This window comes from Tachyglossus aculeatus, chromosome 18 (genome assembly GCF_015852505.1).
Source record: "Tachyglossus aculeatus isolate mTacAcu1 chromosome 18, mTacAcu1.pri, whole genome shotgun sequence".
Lineage (NCBI taxonomy): Eukaryota > Metazoa > Chordata > Mammalia > Monotremata > Tachyglossidae > Tachyglossus > Tachyglossus aculeatus.
Window position 1 is genome coordinate 27,735,670 of NC_052083.1, and position 19,497 is coordinate 27,755,166.

Consider the following 19,497-nt stretch of genomic DNA (forward strand, 5'->3'; position numbering starts at 1 on the left):
ATCCGCAATCTCGCAATATCTCTCCTGCCTCTGGCCTGGAATGTCCTCTCTCTTCATATCCAACAGATGATTACTCAAAACCTCATTGAAGGCCCAACTCCTCCAAGACACATTACCTGACTAAACCGTCATCTATTCTCTTCCTACACCCTCAGCCCCACAGAACTTATGTACATATCCAGATTTATTTATATAAATTAGTGTCTGTCTCCCCCTCTAGCCACAGATAAGTGACTTGCCCAAGGTCACACAGTAGGTAAGTGGTGGAGCCGGGATTAGAACCCAGGCCCTCTGACTCATGCTCTTTCCACTAGGCCACACTGTTTCCCTTTCTTTCCCAGTGCTCTGCAGACAGTAAGCACTAAGTAAATACTATTACAACTACTACTATTTTAATGAAAATGCTTGTGAATTGGGCTCTCCTATAGGCGGTGGTGATTTGGAAGGCTACACAGTCTTCATCAGCATTGTCTAGGCATAATAATTTTTGGTCGCTCTAAAGCGTAGAGTCTTCATTTCATAATACAGTCCTCCAATTCCATGGTAAGGCTACAGCAGAACGATCGTTCCATACCAGATATTAGAGCTGTATGATTTTCCCCGCAGGCAACATAATGTATCTTCTGCTTCCGCAAATGTTCAACAACCTTTGGAACTGAGGTTTCAAAAACACACGTGCCCAGACCCAGCTGCCCGAACTCTCCAAGGCCGAACGTGTATACATCTTCCTCTGAAATTACAGATGCATGAATGAGAACAAATACAATTCCCACTATAAGTAGACAAATGGAGCATTTCTAAATGGGCAATATTTTTCAAAAGACCAAAGGACCATTGTAATATGAACACTAACAAACTCTTCATTTGTTTCTTTCTCTGTCCCAATCCTCTACTCTTTCCAATAATGACAATAATAACTGTGGCATTTTGCTAAGCACTTACTAATTCATTAATGGAAGTATTTGTTAAGCACTTACTAAGTGCCAAGCACTGAACGCTGAGGTAGATACCACATGACCAGGTCAGACATAGCTCCTGCCCCACACAGGGCAGTTTAAGGGAGAGAACAAATATTTAATCCCCACTTTACAGACGAGGAATCTGAGGCCCAGAGAAGTTAAGTGACTCGCCCAAGGTCACACTGCAAGCAGCAGATCTAGGATTAGGTCTTTTGACTCCGAGGTGAGTGCTTTTTCCATTAGGCAATGCTGCCTCACTGTTTTGTTCCATCTTCGTGTCTCTCCTAATATCTCCTTTTTTGCCCACCCTTTGATTTACCTTTCTGTTCGTCGCCATTCTTGCCATCCCTTTTCCCTCTCTGATTCCTTCTTCTCTTCTGATCTTGTAATTGCCTTGCAGACTTTTTTATGGTATTTGTTAAGCACTTACTACGTGCCAGGCACTGTACTAAGTGCTGGGGTAGAGACAAGGTCATGAAGTTGGACACAGTCCCGATCAAGCATGGGGCTCACGGTCTTCATCCCCATTTCAGAGATGAGGTAACAGGCATGGGGAAGTGAAGTGACTTGCCTAAAGTCTCGCAGCAGACAAGAGGCAGAACCGGCATAAGAACCCGGGTGCTTCTAACTCCCAGGCCAGTTCTCTGTAAGGAAGCACTTAACAAATACCATTGAAAACAACAACACATCACCACCTAAAGTCTTCAGTGCCTATCTGTAGGGAGGACTGTAGTCAGAAGGTAGGTAATCCTCACTTCCATTCAATCTTGCAAATGGTTCGTGGGTGGCATTTAGAAAGATGGCGCTAGAAGCAACTGGTCTTAAAGTTCAGGTCTCCCAGGCATTTCCAGAGCTTAGAACAGTGCTCCAGTGCTTAGAACAGTGCTTGGCACATAGTAAGCGTTTAACAAATACCATAATTATTATTACTATTAGGAGTAGACTTTGACTGTGAGCCCACTCTTTTAGACTGTGAGCCCACTGTTGGGTAGGGACTGTCTCTATATGTTGCCAACTTGTACTTCCCAAGCGCTTAGTACAGTGCTCTGCACACAGTAAGCAATCAATAAATACGATTGATTGATTGAGTAGTACACCACAATAGCCTAACACACCTTCACAACCAATGCTCCTCGACTCTGTTCTGCACACTCCTTAAAGCCCTGCCACCTTTTTGAGTCTTCTTTACATCCCTTTGTCTATCTCTGCATCGCCTTGTCATCCCTAAGGAGCAGAATTTGGACACATCTTTAAATTCTGGGTAATCGATAAAAATCTCTGACCGTTTGTACACTTTTCTGAGGATGAGCTCATCTATAACTTCCAATTCCCTCGGGTTTACTGCCGATCTATAATGCTATCTCGGATCTGCGAAGTAATTCGTGTTTTTTTGGATGTCTTCTTGTCTGTGCGGGTAAAGAAATATCTGAACTGCCATCTGAGAGACTTGGGAAGATGCTCATCGTCTATTGTCCTTAAAGAGTTTCCCTGGAATATTAAAGAAGCCGTGTTTATAGTTAGCACAGCTCCACTGGTCAGGACACGTGAGAAGCATGGATGACAGCAGGATGGCAAAGTAGCTACTACGTGGTGAACTGATTAGGGGGCGGGCACTTTAAGGATAAGAAAGCATACCTCCAACCAGGTGGTTGAGTAGAAGCGGTATGGCCTAATAGATAGAGAACGGGCCTGTCAGTCAGCAGGACCCAAGTCCTAGTCCCGCTCGGCCCCTTGTCTGTTGTGTTATCTTGGGCAAATCACTCGGCTTTTCTGTGCCTCAGTTACCTCATCTGTGAAATGGGGATTAAGACTGTGAACCCTCTGTGGGACATGGATCAGGTCCGACCTGATTCAGTTGTATCTACCCTGGTGCATAGTAGAGTGCCTGGTACATAGTAAGCACTTAATTAATACCATTATAAAAAAGGTGAAATATCAATGCACTGTAGGAGAGTTCTGCAGCATGCAGATCAGCCTGGTGGGAAACAACTGAGAGAGGGGTTGTTTTCCTCCAGCAGAGGCTCATGGAGATCTGGATAAAAAGAGGCAGGGTTGAAAACAGAGACAGGTTCTGTTTAGGCATTCCATTAGGGCAGCAAGCATCTACCCTAAGTGTAATAATACTTGATAATAATAATTATGGTATTTGTTAAGCATTTACTATGTGCCAGGCACTGTACTAAGCGCTGGGGTGGATATATGCAAATCGGGTTGGACCCTTTTCCCACGTGGGGCTCACAGCCTCAATCTCCATTTTACAGATAAGGAAACTGAGGCCCATAGAAGTTAATTGAGCCTGCAGTTCTTAGCACAGTGCTTGGCACATAGTAAGTTCTTAACAAATACCATTATTTATTCATTTATTCTAAATTGAGGGCAGGGAACCTGTCTACCAACTCTGTTATATGGTACTCTCCCATGCGCTTAGCTCAGTGCTCTGCACACAGTAAGTGAGTAATAGCATGGCCTAGTGGAGACGGCAGGGGCCTGGGAGTCTGAAGGACTTGGGTTCTAATCCTGACTCTGCCACTTTTCAGCTGTGTGATTTGGGGCCAGTCACTTCACTTCTCTGTGCCTCAGTTTTCTCAACTGTAAAATGGGGATTAAGACTGTGAGCCCCACGTGGGACTTGCTGGTCTTCGCTCAGGACAGCACCTGGCACATAGGAAGTGCTTAACTTATATCATTAAAAAATTACCATGGGGTTAAGGGTTGGGTGAATATCAAATGCTTAGTCTAGCATTCATTTGTTTCCTATGTTTTTGTACAGGCTGGGAACACTTCTAAAGCATAATTCTCATAACTTTATACATTGCAATGGATTCAAGGTTACTCTAAAAGTTTTCTGAAATGTAAATTAAATTTTATGGTTTTAAACTGTCCCCAGTGCATTTTTCTCAATCAGTAATTGGAAAAAATGAAAACAAAATCCAAACCAAATACCGAAGCTCTTCAGCATACCAGTAAGAGCCACTGTATGTCCTCCACCGCAAGCCACCTGATTCACCCTTCCAGAAATGCCAGGAACCAGCTGAGGAATTCTATGATTTTTCAGTTGCTCGGATGACAGCCCTAACTTCCCATTCTCGGGCTCGCCAAATGTATAGAGCTCGCCATCAGCTATGGGAGATAAAAGAAACCGATTTGTGAAGCATTCCATGTTTTTCCTTCAATTCCCCGCCAGATCCACCCCTTTGGAAAACTGATTCAGTTCCATGACCTCAACTAGCATCTCTCTTTGGAAGATTCAAAAATCTACCTCTCCAGCTCTCACCTCCTTCCTTCTCTGCAGTCTCGTATTTCCTCCTGCCTTCAGGACATCTCCGCTTGGATGTACCATTGACACCTCAAATTTAGCATGTCCAAAACAGAACTCCTCATCTTCCCATACAAAATATCTCCTCCCCTGAGACTTTCCCATCGCTATAGACAACACCACCAACCTCACTGTCTCACAAGCCTGCAACTCCAACATTGTCTTTACCTTGTCTCTCTCATTCAGCATGTGGATTCAATCTGTCACCAAAATCTGTCAGTTTTAGCTTCATGACATTGCTAAATTGCCTTCTCCTCTCCATCCAAAAGGCTACTACACTCATCCAAGTGTTCATTCTACCCCACCTTGATTACTACATCAGCCTCCTTGCTGACCTCCCTGCCCCCTGTCTCTCCCTACTCCAGTCCACGCTTCAGTCTGCTGCCTGGATCATTTCTCTACAAAACCATTCAGTCCATGTTTCCCCACTCCTCAAGAACCTCCAGTGGTTGCCCAACCACTTCCACATCAAAAAGAAACTCCTTACTATCAGCTTTAAGGCTCTCAATCCCCTTGCCCCTCCACCTCACCTCGATACATAGAAAGTGCTTAACAAATACCATTACTATTATTATTTAATCCCCATTTCACAGATGAGAAAACTGAGGAATAGGGCAGTTAAGTGACTTGCCAAAGGTCACACAGGGCAAGGTGGGGAGCTGGTATAGTCTCACAATTAATCAATGGTATTGATTGAGTGACCTGTCTCAAGATGGCACCTGGAGAGTTTCCAGTCCTCTACCGGCCTCGACTACGGGAGGGAGAGTCAAGCAGGGGCCTAAACATTCCATTCCAAGCTTGTGCAGTGGCTAGCGAGTAGAAGGCTATCTGATACAAGACAAAACTCCCCTCTGCTGGGCAGCAGCGGCCCGAGAGAGAGTCAAGGGCGGAGACCCAAGTTTACTGCGTGGAAGGAGGCAATGGGAAACCACTTCCATAGTTTTACTGGGAAAACTCTCTGGATCCACTACCAGAACAGTTGCAGATGGGGAGCGGTGCGTTCTGGGAGAGAGGTGTCTATAGAGTCGTTATGGGTTGGAGACGACTCTACGGCATAAGACAAGACAATGGATTGAGTGCTTACTCTGTGCAGAGTGCTCAACTAAGCCCTTGGGAGAGTACAATATGACAGAACAGAATACAACAGATTTAGGATATCCCAAGAATGATAACCTCAGGCTTTTCTGTGTAAAAAAAAGTCAGATTTAAATTGGAAAAGTTTTCTCTAAAGGCCACTTTGTTTTAGCTGGGAATATTTTTTTTGTCCAGGAAATCCTTGGAGGGGGTGTGGCACAAATACCACTTATCTGAGGTGAGGGTGACGGGAAATTTAAAGGTGAGGGCAGGATAGCGGCCTAGTGGACACAGTACGAACCTGGGAGTCAGAAGGACCAGGGTTCTAATTCCAGCTCCGCCACTCATCTGTCAGGCAACCTTGGGCAAGTCACTTCACAGATGTGGTAACTGAGGCCCACAGAAGTGAGTCGCCCAAGGTCACACAGCAGACAAGTGGCGGAGTGGGATTAGAGCCCGTGTCCTTCTGACTCTCGGGCCTTTGCTCCATCCACTAGGCCAAGCTGCTTCTCTGCACAATAACAAAATAGGTCAAGATTTTATGGTCTTACTTGTTACCACTTTCTTTGGGGTCAAATCACAAATGGAAAATAACATAATAGGTGAAGATTTTGCAGTCTTACTTGTTACCAAGGCTGAATGATAATATCCACAGGAGACCCAGGAGACTGGTTTTCCAATGACCACTCGACAAGGGACACACACATTTGATTCACTGGCAAGGCCAATCTGTCCTTCAGAGTTGTCACCCCACATAAAAAGTTCTCCATCCTCTAAAATCAAGACAAGATAACAAAGAATTGAAACCGTAGCAAAGGGAAATACGGTATTAGACTTGTTCTAAGAAAACACACTTTTAACAGTCTGCGTTAAACTCCTTAATACTGGTTAATAATTATGGTATTTGTTAAGCGCTATGTGCCAGACACTGTTCTAAGTGCTGGAGTGGATACAAGCTAATTGGGTTGGGCACCATCCCTGTCCCAAGTTGGGCTCACAGTCTCAATCCCCATTTTACAGAAGAGGTAACTGAGGCCCAGAGAAGTAAAGTGACTTGCCCAAGGTCACACAGCAGACGCGTGACGGAGCCAGCATTAGAACCTATAACCTTCTGACTCCCAGGCCCGGGCTCTATCCACTACGTCATGCTGCTTCCTTACCATTGACTTTTTAAAGCATCAAATCATCTTGGAGCCTTCTACCTCACCTCCCTGCTCTCCTCCTCCTCCTCCTACTACTACTAATAATGATGGTGGCATTTGTTAAGTGCTTACTATGTGCAAAGCACTGTTCTAAGCACTGGGAAGGATACAAGGTGATCAGGTTGTCCCGTGTGGGGCTCACAATCTTAATCCCCATTTTACAGATGAGGTAACTGAGGCCCAGAGAAGTTAAGTGACTTGCCCAAAGTCATACAGCTTGACAAGTGGAGGAGCCAGAATTTGAACCCATGACCTCTGACTCCAAAGCCCGTGCTCTATCCACTGGGCCATGCTGCTTACTACGGCCCAGCCTGCATACGCCGCTCCTCTAATGCTGACCTTCTCACTGCATCTCCATCTCATCTATCTTGTATATACCTGTATATATGTATATATGTTTGTACATATTTATTACTCTATTTATTTATTTATTAATTTTACTTGTACATATCTATTCTATTTATTTTATTTTGTTAGTATGTTTGGTTTTGTTCTCTGTCTCCCCCTTTTAGACTGTGAGCCCATTGTTGGGTAGGGACTGTCTCTATATGTTGCCAATTTGTACTTCCCAAGTGCTTAGTACAGTGCTCTGCACACAGTAAGCGCTCAATAAATACGATTGATGATTGATGATCTATCTTGCCACTGACCCCTCGCCCACGTCCTGCCTCTGGCCTGGAACGCCCTCCCTCCTCATAACCAATGGGCCATGACTCTCTCCCGCTTCAAAGCCTTAATGAAGGCACATCTCCTGTGAGCCCCATGAGGGACAAGGATTGGGTTCAACCTGATTATCTTTTATCTACTCCAGCACTTAGTATAGTGCCTGATACATAATAAGCACTTAACAAATACCATAAAAAAACCCCAAAACAGTCTGATGAAATTCTTCAGGATAAATATTCCTGGAAATCATTCCAAACAAAAACCTCACTGCTTCTACCACTACTTAATGTGTGTTTTGTCTAGTTTTTCCAAACTATTAATAATCATTAGATTGGAGATCTTGCTAACCATCAGGCCAGAAGCAAAGGAAAAAGGAATGAGAAGGATTAGTGAAAAAAACATCCAACTCAAGGCCTGCAGGCTACGTGGTTAAATTACGACCCAGTTCCTGTTTCCTCAAAGTATTTAAATAGAGAAAATACCAAATAAAGAGGGATAAGTTGCTTCTACCAATTTACTAATATTTCTACTAATATTTCTGTCAAAGTTAATACACTTTTTGTATGAGAACAATATTTTTATTTCACCCACCAAAGTGTGGCCCCAAGTGAACGTGGTACCACTTTATCAGGTTGGACAGGACTATTTTTCCTTTTCACAACATTTCTTAAGCACTTACTATATGTCAGGCCCTGTCCCAAGCGCCGGGGTAGAGACGAGTTAATCAGGTTGGATACAGTACCTGTCACACAAGGGACTCACAGTCTTAATCTCCATTTCACAGATAAGGAAACTGAGGCCCAAAGAAGTGAAGTAACTCGCCTAAAGTCACGCAGCGGACAAATGGCAGAGCTGGGATTAGAACCCAGGTCCTTCTGAATCTCAAGCCCGTGCTCTAATCACTAGGACACGCTGCTTTAAGACTTGCCCTTGACCATTTAAAAGATTATGGTAGAATCCCAGATTTAAAAATCCAGCTGACCCACCTTTCTTGGGCAAAGCAAAGGGAGCCATGGTAGATTTTTGTCCATCAACAAGATGACAGGAAACCCAGAGTCCCTTCTACCCCTTATTTTTCAGATCTGTGTGACTCTGTGAGAAGCAGTGTGGCCTACAGGGCGGAGCATGGGCCTGAGAGTCAAAAGGACCTGAGTTCTAATCCTAGCTCCACCACTTGTCTGCTGTGTGACCTTGGGTGAGTCCCTTTAAATTATCTGGGCCTCAGTTACCTCATGTGTAAAATGGGGATTAAGACTATGAGCCCCAGGTGGGACAGGGGCCATGTCCAACCTGATTACCTTGTATCTACCCCAGTACTTAGAACAGTGTTTGGCAAACACAAAGCGCTTAGCAAATACCATTATCATCATCATCACTCACCAGTTAGTGCAGCAGAAGTATTGGAGCCAGCTGACAGCTGCTTGATCTTATACTGGGACGTAAAAAAGCTAATTTGATGAAAAGTGGTTCTCTCTTCTGTGTCGCCAAGTCCCAGCTGACCTTCACTATTTCCTCCAGCTGCATATACATTGCCTCCTTCTGCGCAAAGGAGAGAACACAGTGTGTTTTGTACATTCGTGTTAGAGAAATGATGAATCAGAAAAATGCCAACTGTCTAAACGGCAAACAAAAACTTTCACCAAATGTTACTAAAGGAGAGGATTGGTATGGTCCCTGGTTTCCCGACTTGGGGCTTAATAAACTAATGATTTCAAGGGAGAAAACACATCTTTTTAAGACCTTACACGCCTTTCCTGAGGGTGAATGGTCAATGGCATGTCATGAATGCATGCAATGGGTGTTCTTAGTAAATCCAGGCTGCATCACATTAGAAATTCTGAAAATACGTTCATTTGTTGCCCCCAAAATACTATTTAATGACTCAAATCTGCCCCAGTTAATGACAAAAGGAAACTGGCATTCAAATAACACTATCCATCATTAAAGGAAGCTCAAGTACACTAAACCTAGGGCGTTTATACAGTCTGATTAAATTAAATGCTCTTATATGCCATCTGAACACTTTGGGTTCAACATTGACTTCCTCATCAAAATAGTGAGAAGCAGTATGTTCTAGTGGATAAAGCACCGGCCTGGGAGTCAGAAGGACCTGGGTTCTAATTCCTGCACCACCACTTGTCTGCTGTGTGATCTTGGGCAGTTGACTTTTCTGTGCCTCAGTTACCTCATCTGTAAAATGGGGACTAAGACTGTGAATCTCATGTAGGACATGGACTGTGTCCAACCTGATTGGTTTGTATCTACTCCAGGGCTTAGTACAGTGCCTGGCACATAGTAAAACCCTTAATAAACACTATTGAAAGAGTCTGATGAAATTCTTCAGGATAAATATTCCTGGAAATAATTCCAAACAAAGACCTCCCTGCTCTTACCTCTAACATTTGCTCGGTCTAGCTTTTCGAAACTAATGTGGGTCTCCTAAGTGCTTTCACATTGAAGACCTCAATACTGCTCCTGAATATGTCTGTACAAATTCCATTCATTTTCCAGGAGCCAGATATGTGGACATGGCTTGGATTTCTAGCCCTGTTTCTGGCCTGAAGGAGTCAACCTGATTCTCCACTCCGTAGAGAGAGGGCAGGAAGTCACCAATCCTCAGAGACATCCATATGGGAGGCAGTGTGGCCTAGTGGCGAGAGCCCGGGCCTGGGAGGCCCCGAGTTTGAATCCCGGCTCTGCCGCTTGCCTACTGGGTGACCTGGGGTGAGTCCCTTCACTTTGCTGTGTCTCAGTTTCCTCATCAGGAAAATGGGGATTATATCCCATTCCCTCCTAGTTAGACTAGGAGGTCCGTGTGGGACAGATTGAACCTGAATACCCTGCAGACCTAGCACTTGATACATAGCAAGACCGTAACCAATACCACTATTATTGTGTGAATTTTGAGAAGCAGCGTGGCTGAGTGAAATGCAGTGTGACCTAGTGGGAAGAACACAAGCGCCAGAGTCAGAGGACCTGTTTTTTGATCCTGGCTCTGCCAATTTACCGGATTTGTGACCATGGGCAAGTCACTCAATTTCTCCACTTATAAAATGGGGATTCAATACCTGTTCTCCCTCCTACCTATAATAATAATAATAATAATAATAATAATAATAATAATAATAATAATAACAACTATGGTATTTGTTAAGCATTTACTATATGCCAAGTACTGTTCTAAGCACTTGGGTAGATACAAGGTCATCAGGTTGTTCCATGTGGGGCTCACAGTCTTAATCCCCATTTTACAGATGAGGGAACTGAGGCACAGAGAAATTAAATGGCTTCCCAAGGTCACACAGCAGACAAGTGGCAGAGCTGGGATTAGAACCCATGACCTCTGACTCCCAAGCCCATGCTCTTTCCACTAACCCATGCTGCTTCTCTGCAGCTCACCTAGTCTGTGAGCCCCATGTGGGACAGGGACTGTGGCCAACCAGATGATCTTCTATCTACCCCAGTGCTTAGAACAGTGCTTGGTACATAGTAAGTGCTTAATAAATGTCATTGTTATTATGATTATTGATTCTTTTTTTACTTGGGTGGGGGGGGTAGGTGGGTGAGAGAGGAGGGAGAGGTGAGAGGGAAGCAGACCATCGCCCCTCTCTCCTGCTCAGGAGCTAGGTTAGTGGAAGGAGTCTGTAATTTATCTGTAATTTATGCTGCTCTTGGATTTGCTTGCCCTCCTCCTCTGCCCAAGGTTTTCACCTGTTGCAGGCAGACATTTTCTAGCTGCCAGTGGCAACCAGTCAGCCGTGCCTGTGGATGGAGGGAAAGTGACTTGTTCAGGATTCATCATCGATAACTGGAAGGGAGGTCTTCCCCCATTCCCAAAGGGAGGAACCTCTTCATTCGTTCATTCATTCATTCGATCGTATTTACTGAGCACTTACTGTGTTCAGAGTACTGTACTAAGAGTCTGGGAGAGTAAACAGACACAGTCCCTGTCCACAGCAAGCTTACAGTCTGTAGTGGATAGAGCACGGGCCTGGGAGTCAGAAGGTACTGTGTTCTTATTCTGGCTCTGCCACATGTTTGCTGTGTGACCTTGGGCAAGTCACTTCACTTCTCTGAGCCTCAGTGACCTCATCTGTAAAATGGGGAATGAGACTGTGAGTCCAGTGTGGGACAGGGACTGCGTCGAAACTGACTTGCTTGTGTCCATCCCCACCCTTAGTGCAGTGCCCAGCACACAGTAAGCACTTAACAAATATCATAATTATTATTATAGGAGACAGACATTAACAGAAAGAAAGAGATTACAGCTCTGTACATTGTGACATTGTAATAGGAACATGTACAAATGTTCCCATTACTGGAACGTTTCTCCCAAGCGCTTAGTATAGTGCTCTGCATACAGTAAGCGCTCAGTAAGTGCCACAGACAGAACGACGTGAAACACAACTCGGACAGACCGATCCCCTTCAAACTACCTGTGTAGACTAAGGTGTGGTTCCTTCCGCAAGCAGCAAATTTCACCTTCTCGGGTTTTAAGGCTGAGGATGAAACAGAGGATAGTTAAATAATTCAACTGGCCTTCCAAAGTGTCACTCTGAAGATCCCCAAGTGAACCTGGAAATCCTTTTTCATAAAACCGATACAAAAATCCTGAACTGGCATTCAATCGCCCACTCTACCAAAATGGGATTTCGATCCCTGTTTTTCCCCACTCTCAGACTGGGAGCTCCATGTGGGACGGGGACAGTGTTGGAGCTGATTATTTCTATCTACCTCAGTGCTTAGTGCAGTGGCTTTAGACTGTCAGCTCACTGTGGACAGGGAATGTGTCTGTTCATTGTTGTATCATACTCACCCAAGCACCCAATACAGTAATCTGCATGCAGTAAGAGCTCAGTAAATACAAATGAATTGAATGAATGAGATTGAGGTCCCGTGAGGAGGTTGGCATTAGAAGAGCGAAACGTGCGAGCCGAGTTGTTGGAGGAAATTGGCGAAGTGAGGTAGAAGGGGGAGCTGATTGGGTGCTTTAATGCTGAAGACGAGGTGATTCTGTTGGATGCTTACACAGAGTAAGCGCCCGATACATTACGCCGATTAACCCGAATCCACACCTGGACACAAATATCCAACCTGACCCCCGATCTTCCCCAAACTGCACGCACAAAGGACCTCACTTTTCCCACGTTCAAAGTAACAGCATTTAATGACCGAGCATCTTTCATCTGGCTTTTAAAGTAGAGCAATCAACCAGGGGAATTTCCCCAGGTGAGATTTTATTCCTTTTTTTTTTTTTAACCAGACGACACCCAAGGAAGCGAATCCCTAGGATGAACATCTGCTAAGTGCACTTTGAGGTGGAGAACACCTTCGGGGCGTAATGCTGTCAGCCCTGTTGCAAATCGTGATTGTATAATTCCGGAGAAAAGCGACTCGGTCTAATTAATGGACCACTCATGTTTTCAAAAGAGGGAAGAGCTAGATGGAATCGCTGTAATTAACACGGAATGATATACTTTACTTGCTCATTTGTCTACAACCATGACAACAAAAAAAAATAAACCTGCCAACCTTTTACACAAGTCGGTTTGTTTACTGTAGTCTTCGATCCTAATCCTAACTGACCCCAATTGTTGCTGCCAAGCATGTAGAGTTTACTGTTTCCTGAAAGAGAAGGGAATACGGACATTTGAGCAACCTGCACATGATAATAATAATATCTGTGGTATTTGTTAAGTGCTTACTATATGCCAGGCACTGTACTAAGCGCTGGTGTGGATACAAGCAAATCGGGTTGACCCATGTGGGGCTCACAGTCTCGACTCCCATTTTCCAGATGAGATCCAGAAAAGTGAAGTGCCTGACCCAAGGTCACACAGCAGGCAAGTGGCAGAGCTGGAATTAGAACCCAAGTCCTCTAGCTCCCTGGCCCATGCTCTTTCCACTAGACCACTTGGTTCCAGAATCAAGTAAGACTCCTAGCATATTTTCACCTCAATACAGCTGTGCTGGGTGGGAGAGGTGAGGAGAATGGAAGATTGAAAGATGCCCAAACAGTTGCCTTATGGTAAATTGAAATTAGGAAACTGAAGGCAAGGAGGCCGGAGAAACCACTTAAAAAAAACAGTATAACTCAGCTTTCGAGAAGCGGCAAGGCCTAGTGGATACAGGATGGGCCTAGGAGTCAGAAGGACCTGGGTTCTAATCCCAGCTCCTCCACCTGACAGACTCAATGAAAGCTTTGTAAGGCAAGGCGCCAGTACCACATGGGCCTGAGAGGCAGAAGACTGGGGTTCTAATCCTGGCTCCGTGACATAACTGCTGGGTGACCTCAGGTGACTCACTTAACTTCTCTGCCCGTGTCTGCAAAATGGGGATTCAATACCCATTCTCGCCTGTCCTGCCGTCGACCCCCGGCCCACATCATCCCCCTGGCCTGGAATGCCCTCCCTCCCCACATCCCCCAAGCTAGCTCTCTTCCTCCCTTCAAGGCCCTACTGAGAGCTCACCTCCTCCAGGAGGCCTTCCCAGACTGAGCCCCCTCCTTCCTCTCCCCCTCCTCCCCTTCTCCATCCCCCCCGCCTTACCTCCTTCCCTTCCCCAAAGCACCTGTATATATGTATATATATTTATACGTATTTATTACTCTATTTATTTATTTATTTTACTTGTACATATCTATTCTATTTATTTTATTTTGTTAATATGTTTGGTTTTGTTCTCTGTCTCCCCCTTCTAGACTGTGAGCCAACTGTTGGGTAGGGACCGTCTCTATGTGTTGCCAACTTGTACTTCCCAAGCGCTTAGTACAGTGCTCTGCACACAGTAAGCGCTCAATAAATACGATTGATTGATTCTTCTTCCTACTTTCAATCATATTTATTGAGCGCTTACTGTGTGCAAAGCACTGTACTAAGTGCTTGGAAAGTACAATTAGGCAACAGAGACAATCCCTACCCAACAACGAGCTGGGAGGCCCACACGGGACTTTATTATGTTGTATTTACCGCAGCACTCATTGTGCTTGGCACATAGTAAGCGCTTAACAAATACCACAATTATTACAATACAGCCTTCTCCTCAATGAATCAAACCCTTCTTGAACACATTTCTTTCATCTTGCCGCCCAACTTCCCACCCACGTGTGATTCGATACATTTTCCCCATGTTATTTTTTTCCTCGTTAGTGCGTCTTAATACTGACCTGTTACAAAAGCAGTGTGTTCATCTCCACAGGATAGTTGTGCAAGGGTGTCATTTCTTAACCAGAATTTGCTGGGAATATTTTCTGCAAACTTGCTTTTCCCAAATGTAAAAACAGCACCTGAATCTTTAAATATAAACGTATTCAATGTTAGGAATTGTTCTACAGGAAAAAGCAAAATCCTTCTTTCGCCACTTCAGTAACTGTACAGAAGCAGCATGAATTAATGGATAGGGCAGGAACTGAGTTTTAATCCTGGTTCCCCCACTCGTCAGCTGGTTGACCTTAGGAAAGTCACTTGAATTCTCTGTGCCCCAGTTCCCTCATCTGGAAAATGGGGATTAAGACTGTGTGCCCCTTGTGGGACATGGACTGTGTCCACCCTGATTAGATTGTGTCTACCCCAGCACTTAGTACAGGATCTGCCACACAGTAAGAGCTTAATAAATACCATGAGGAAAAAAAAAAGTTTCCTCTAGCCTGCCACTCAAATCCTCTTTCTTCCATTCCATTCTGTTCAAATGAAGTCTATTCTCCCCGATATTGCCAGAAATTCAAATGACACATGCTCTGGTTTAAACTACTGACCACATTGTGCTAAGTGTATTGACAGAATTTATCCTGGTGCTGATTTCAATATATAGGCCAGTTCACTGGACTTTATTTTTCCAACAGTCACCTGTAAACATACTGTACCCAAGGAGATGGGAAATGGATAACACAGTCTGTTTTGATGAGGGAAATATTTTTTTTTTCCAATTTAGAGTCGAGAAGATTACCTGTCTCAGTTTCAAACATAAAATGAATGCGCTTTGAAAGCACATTCATTTTACGGTTGAGACCGAGACAGGTACAATGTGAAGTCATTTGTACAGTTATTTATGTCACACTCCACTTAAATTAAGGATACACAGTGGTAAAGATATCGATGATTACTCCAAGTTGGAGAAGTTTAATTTTAATTTTAATGCGGGCCTTGTAGCTCGGTCAGGGTGTACTAGCTAAAGTTTCCATTTCGAGCACTTAGTTCCTTGTGCACAGGGCACAAGGACTGTAGTTATTCAAGCGCTTAGTACAGTGCTCTGTACACAGTAAGCGTTCAATAAAAGCCATTGCTGGATGATGATGGATAGATCGAGCCTTCATCAGTGACCTTTTCAAATAGGGGTGTGTGAATTTTCGTGGGAGAGATGGTCTTCCAGCCTTTAATTAGCAGAATGATTAACTAGCTCAGCAAAGCTGTAGTCTGTTGAAGGGTTGATTCCCTAAATGATTTTTATAAAAGTCCAAGTGGCAGATGACAGGGACCAGGCCTCGCTGAGGAGAAGTTCCAGTACCTAGTGGATAGAATACAGGCCTGGGAGTCCAAAGGACCTGGGTTCTAATCCTGACTCCGCCACTTGTCTCCTGCATGACCTTGGACAAGTCACTTCACTTTTCTGGGCCTTGGTTACCACAATAAGTTGGAGATTATTATTAATAATAATAATAATAATTTTGGTATTTCTTAAGCACTTACTATGTGCCAAGCACTGTTCTAAGCACTGGGGTAGATACAAGGTAATCAGGTTGTCCCACATGGGGCTCACAGTCTTAATCCCCATTTTCTAGATGAGGTAACTGAGGCACAGAGGAGTGAAGTGACTTGCCCAAAGTCACACAGCTAACAAGTGACTGTGAGTTCTATGTGGGACAGGGGCTGTGTACAACCTGATTATCCTGTACCTACCCCAGTGTTTAGTACAGTGTCTGGCACTTAGAATTTAACAAATACCACTAGAAAAAAAAAGGAGAAAACCATTTATGCAAAGCTGAGGTTCTAGACTACAATATTCTCCTTTCAGTACCTTTACCTGGCCTCATTGTTAGTTTGGGAAACTGATCACTTTGCCAAATGATCAATGGTATTTACTGAGCTCTTACTGTGTTCATAGTGCTGTAACATAACACAGCATAAACATGAGCCCCAGGAGTAAGGGTTTAATTTTTAAACATTTCTCCTGAACAAACAGATTAACATTTTAATATCGGGTGATCGATTTTAATTATTTCAGAGCTGGAACTGAACCCTTGTGGTTCTTTCAAAGAATGCAAAATTCTAATCTTCTCTCATCAAGTGGCTTTTTCTGCTCAATGAAGCACGAAGTTTCGTTATAGAATATGAAGCCCTCTCCCCCAACCCCTCGTTAGAGAAGTCAGGAAGAAAGAAACATTAAAAAAATTCTGCTCCACAGACCATTCTCACTTCACGAGGCACAACTTGCAAATGTAGCGGGTATCCGGACCAGACAGAGCATGGAGAGATTTCAGGAGATTGGGCAAGAGGAAGTAGGAGCATTTGGCTGAGAAGTTGATCGATCATTCAATTACAGCATTTATTAAGTGCTCACTGTGTGCACAGCACTGTGCTAAATGCCCATTTCCCCTATTCCCTCTCCTTTCTGCGTCACCCACCCATTTCCCCTATTCCCTCTGATTTCTGCATCGCCCAGAATTCGTACCCTTTATTCACCCCTCCCTCAGCCCCACAGGTTTATGTCCATATCCAGAATAAATTTATGGAAATGAATGTCCGTCTCCCTCTCCAGATTGTAAGCTCCTTGTAGGCAGGGAAAGTATCTCCCAACTCTGTTTATCATAGGAGGGAGAACAGGCACTGAATTCACATTTTACAGTTGAGGGAACTGCAGTCCAGTTCCCCAAAGTCACACAGCAAACAATTGGCAGTCTTGATTAGAACACAGGGCCTTGGACTTCCAGGCTCATATCCTATTATTACTCAATTTATTTTATTAATGGTGTGTCTATATCTATAATTCTATTTATTTATATTGATGCTACTGAGGCTAGTTTACTTGTTTTGATGTCTCGCTCTCTCCTTCTAGACTGTGAGCCCGTTGCGGGGCAGGGATTGTCTCTATTTGTTGCCGAATTGTACTTTTCAAGTGCTTAGAAGCAGTGAAGCTGCTAGCTGAGAAGCAGCGTGGCTTAGTCGCAAGAGCCCAGGCTTAGGAGTCGGAGGTCGTGGGTTCTAGTCCTGACTCCGCCACTTGTCAGTTGGGTGATTTTGGGCAAGTCACTTCGCTTTTCTGTGCCTCAGTTCCCTCATTTGTCAAATGGGGATGAAGACTGTGAGTCCCATGTGGGACACCTTGTACCCCCCAGCTCTTAGTGCTTGGCACATAGTAAGCGCTTAACAGATACTATCAGTAGTAGTAGTAGTAGTAGTACAGTGCTGTGCACACAGTAAGCACTGAATAAATAGGATGAACGAATGGATGAGTGAATAACTGAGGTTGGACAGAACCCGTCCGGCACAGGGAAGGCTTAGAGTGTAAGTAGGGGAGAGAAGGAGGATTGAGTGCCCATGTTCCAGGGGTGAGGAAACTGAGGCGCTGAGTGGTAAAGTGAGTGGGCCAAGGTCACGCCGCCAGGCAGCCGGGGGGCGGGGGCCAGGGCAGGCTCATTCATTCAATTGTATTTATTGAGCGCCTACTGTGTGCAGAGCACTGTACTATGCGCTTGGGAAGTACAAATCGTCAACATACAGAGACGGTCCCTACCCAACAAAGGGCTCACGGTATAGAAGGGGGAGACAGACAACAAAACAGGTAGACAGGTGTCAAAATCGTCAGAATAAATATAATTCTAGCTCTATACACATCATGAATAGCTACTTGAGAAGCAGCGTGGCTTAGTGGAAAGAGCCTGGGCTTTGGAGTCAGAGGTCATGGGTTCAAATCCCTGCTCCGCCAATTGTCAGTCGTGTGACTTTGGGCAAGTCACTTAACTTCTCTGTGCCTCAGTTGCCTCATCTGTAAAATGGGGATTAAGATTGTGAGCCCCCCTTGGGACAACCCCTTCAAAGCACTACCTCCTTTCAAAGCCCTACTGAGAGCTCACCTCCTCCAGGAGGCCTTCCCAGACTGAGCCCCCTCCTTCCTCTCCCCCTTCTCCCCACAGCACCTGTATATATGTACGTTTGTACATATTTACTACTCTATTTTATTTGTACATATTTATTCTATTTATTTTATTTTTATTTTGTTAATATGTTTTGTTTTGTTGTCTGTTTCCCCCTTCTAGACTGTGAGCCCGCTGTTGGGTAGGGACTGTCTCTATGTGTTGCCAACTTGTATTTCCCTAGCGCTTAGTACAGTGGTCTGCATACAGTAAGCGCTCACTAAATACGATTGATCGATCAGTACAGTGGTCTGCACACAGTAAGCACTCAATAAATACGATTGAATGAATGAATGAATGAACAACCTGATCACCTTGTTACCTCCCCAGCGCTTAGAACAGTGTTTTGCACATAGTAAGCGCCTAATAAATGTCATCATTATTATTATTATTATTAGAAGGGGGAGATAGACAACAAAACAGGTAGACAGGTGTCAAAATCGTCAGAATAAATAGAATTCTGGCTCCAGACACATCATGAATAAAATAAATGGAGTAATAAACCTGTACAAATATAGACAAGTGCTATGGGGAGGGGAAGGAGGGGTAGAGGGAGGGGGGCGATGAGGCGGGGAGGAGGAGCAGAAGAAAACGGAGGGGCGCTGGGGGTCCCCGGGGGTGGGGGCGTCCCTCGGTGGGCGATCCCGGGGTTGGGGGGTTTCTGGGGTGGAACGGGGAGTGGAGGGGAGGTGCCGGGTGGGAGGGGGGTCACTCACCGGGCACGGGGACGGTCTGGGGGTCCCGGGGGGTCAGGGCGGGGTCCCCCATGGCGGGGCCGGGCCGGGCCGGGGAAGGCGGGCCTGGGGGTCGGAGCCCACCCACCCCGGAGGGGCCCGGAGCCGGAGCCGGAGCCCGAGCGCGGCCGGAGCGGAGCCCCCGAGCCCGGAACTAAACAAAGGGCCGCCACGGGCAACCGCGGGAAGGGGGGGGCGGGGACACCGGGGACCGCGGGGGGTTGGGGCGGGGACACCGGGGGGTCGGGGACACCGGGGGGGGGGAGGACACCGGGGACCAAGCGGGGAGGGGGCGGGGACACCGGGGGAGAGAGGACACCGGGGACCGCGGGGGGGGGAGGGGGAGGGGGCGGGGACACTGGGGGAGAGAGGACACCGGGGACCGCGGGGGGGAGGGGGCGGGGACACCAGGGACCGG

The 19,497-nt window shown here is 45.4% G+C and overlaps 1 protein-coding gene across 1 annotated transcript in view; it reads right to left on the reverse strand.

Annotated features, from left to right (window-relative positions):
- RPGR (retinitis pigmentosa GTPase regulator) overlaps positions 1-19,079 on the reverse strand; it is a 49,763-nt gene extending 30,684 nt beyond the window's left edge. The window contains exons 1-8 of the mRNA XM_038760173.1: positions 19,062-19,079; positions 14,383-14,508; positions 12,750-12,842; positions 11,654-11,716; positions 8,598-8,756; positions 5,973-6,122; positions 3,921-4,079; positions 575-730 (exon numbers count right to left, since the gene is read on the reverse strand). Coding sequence (XP_038616101.1) covers positions 575-730; positions 3,921-4,079; positions 5,973-6,122; positions 8,598-8,756; positions 11,654-11,716; positions 12,750-12,825 — 763 coding nt within the window. The 5' untranslated portion in view covers positions 12,826-12,842; positions 14,383-14,508; positions 19,062-19,079. The remainder of the gene's footprint in view (positions 1-574; positions 731-3,920; positions 4,080-5,972; positions 6,123-8,597; positions 8,757-11,653; positions 11,717-12,749; positions 12,843-14,382; positions 14,509-19,061) is intronic.
- Positions 19,080-19,497: the final 418 nt, after the last annotated feature.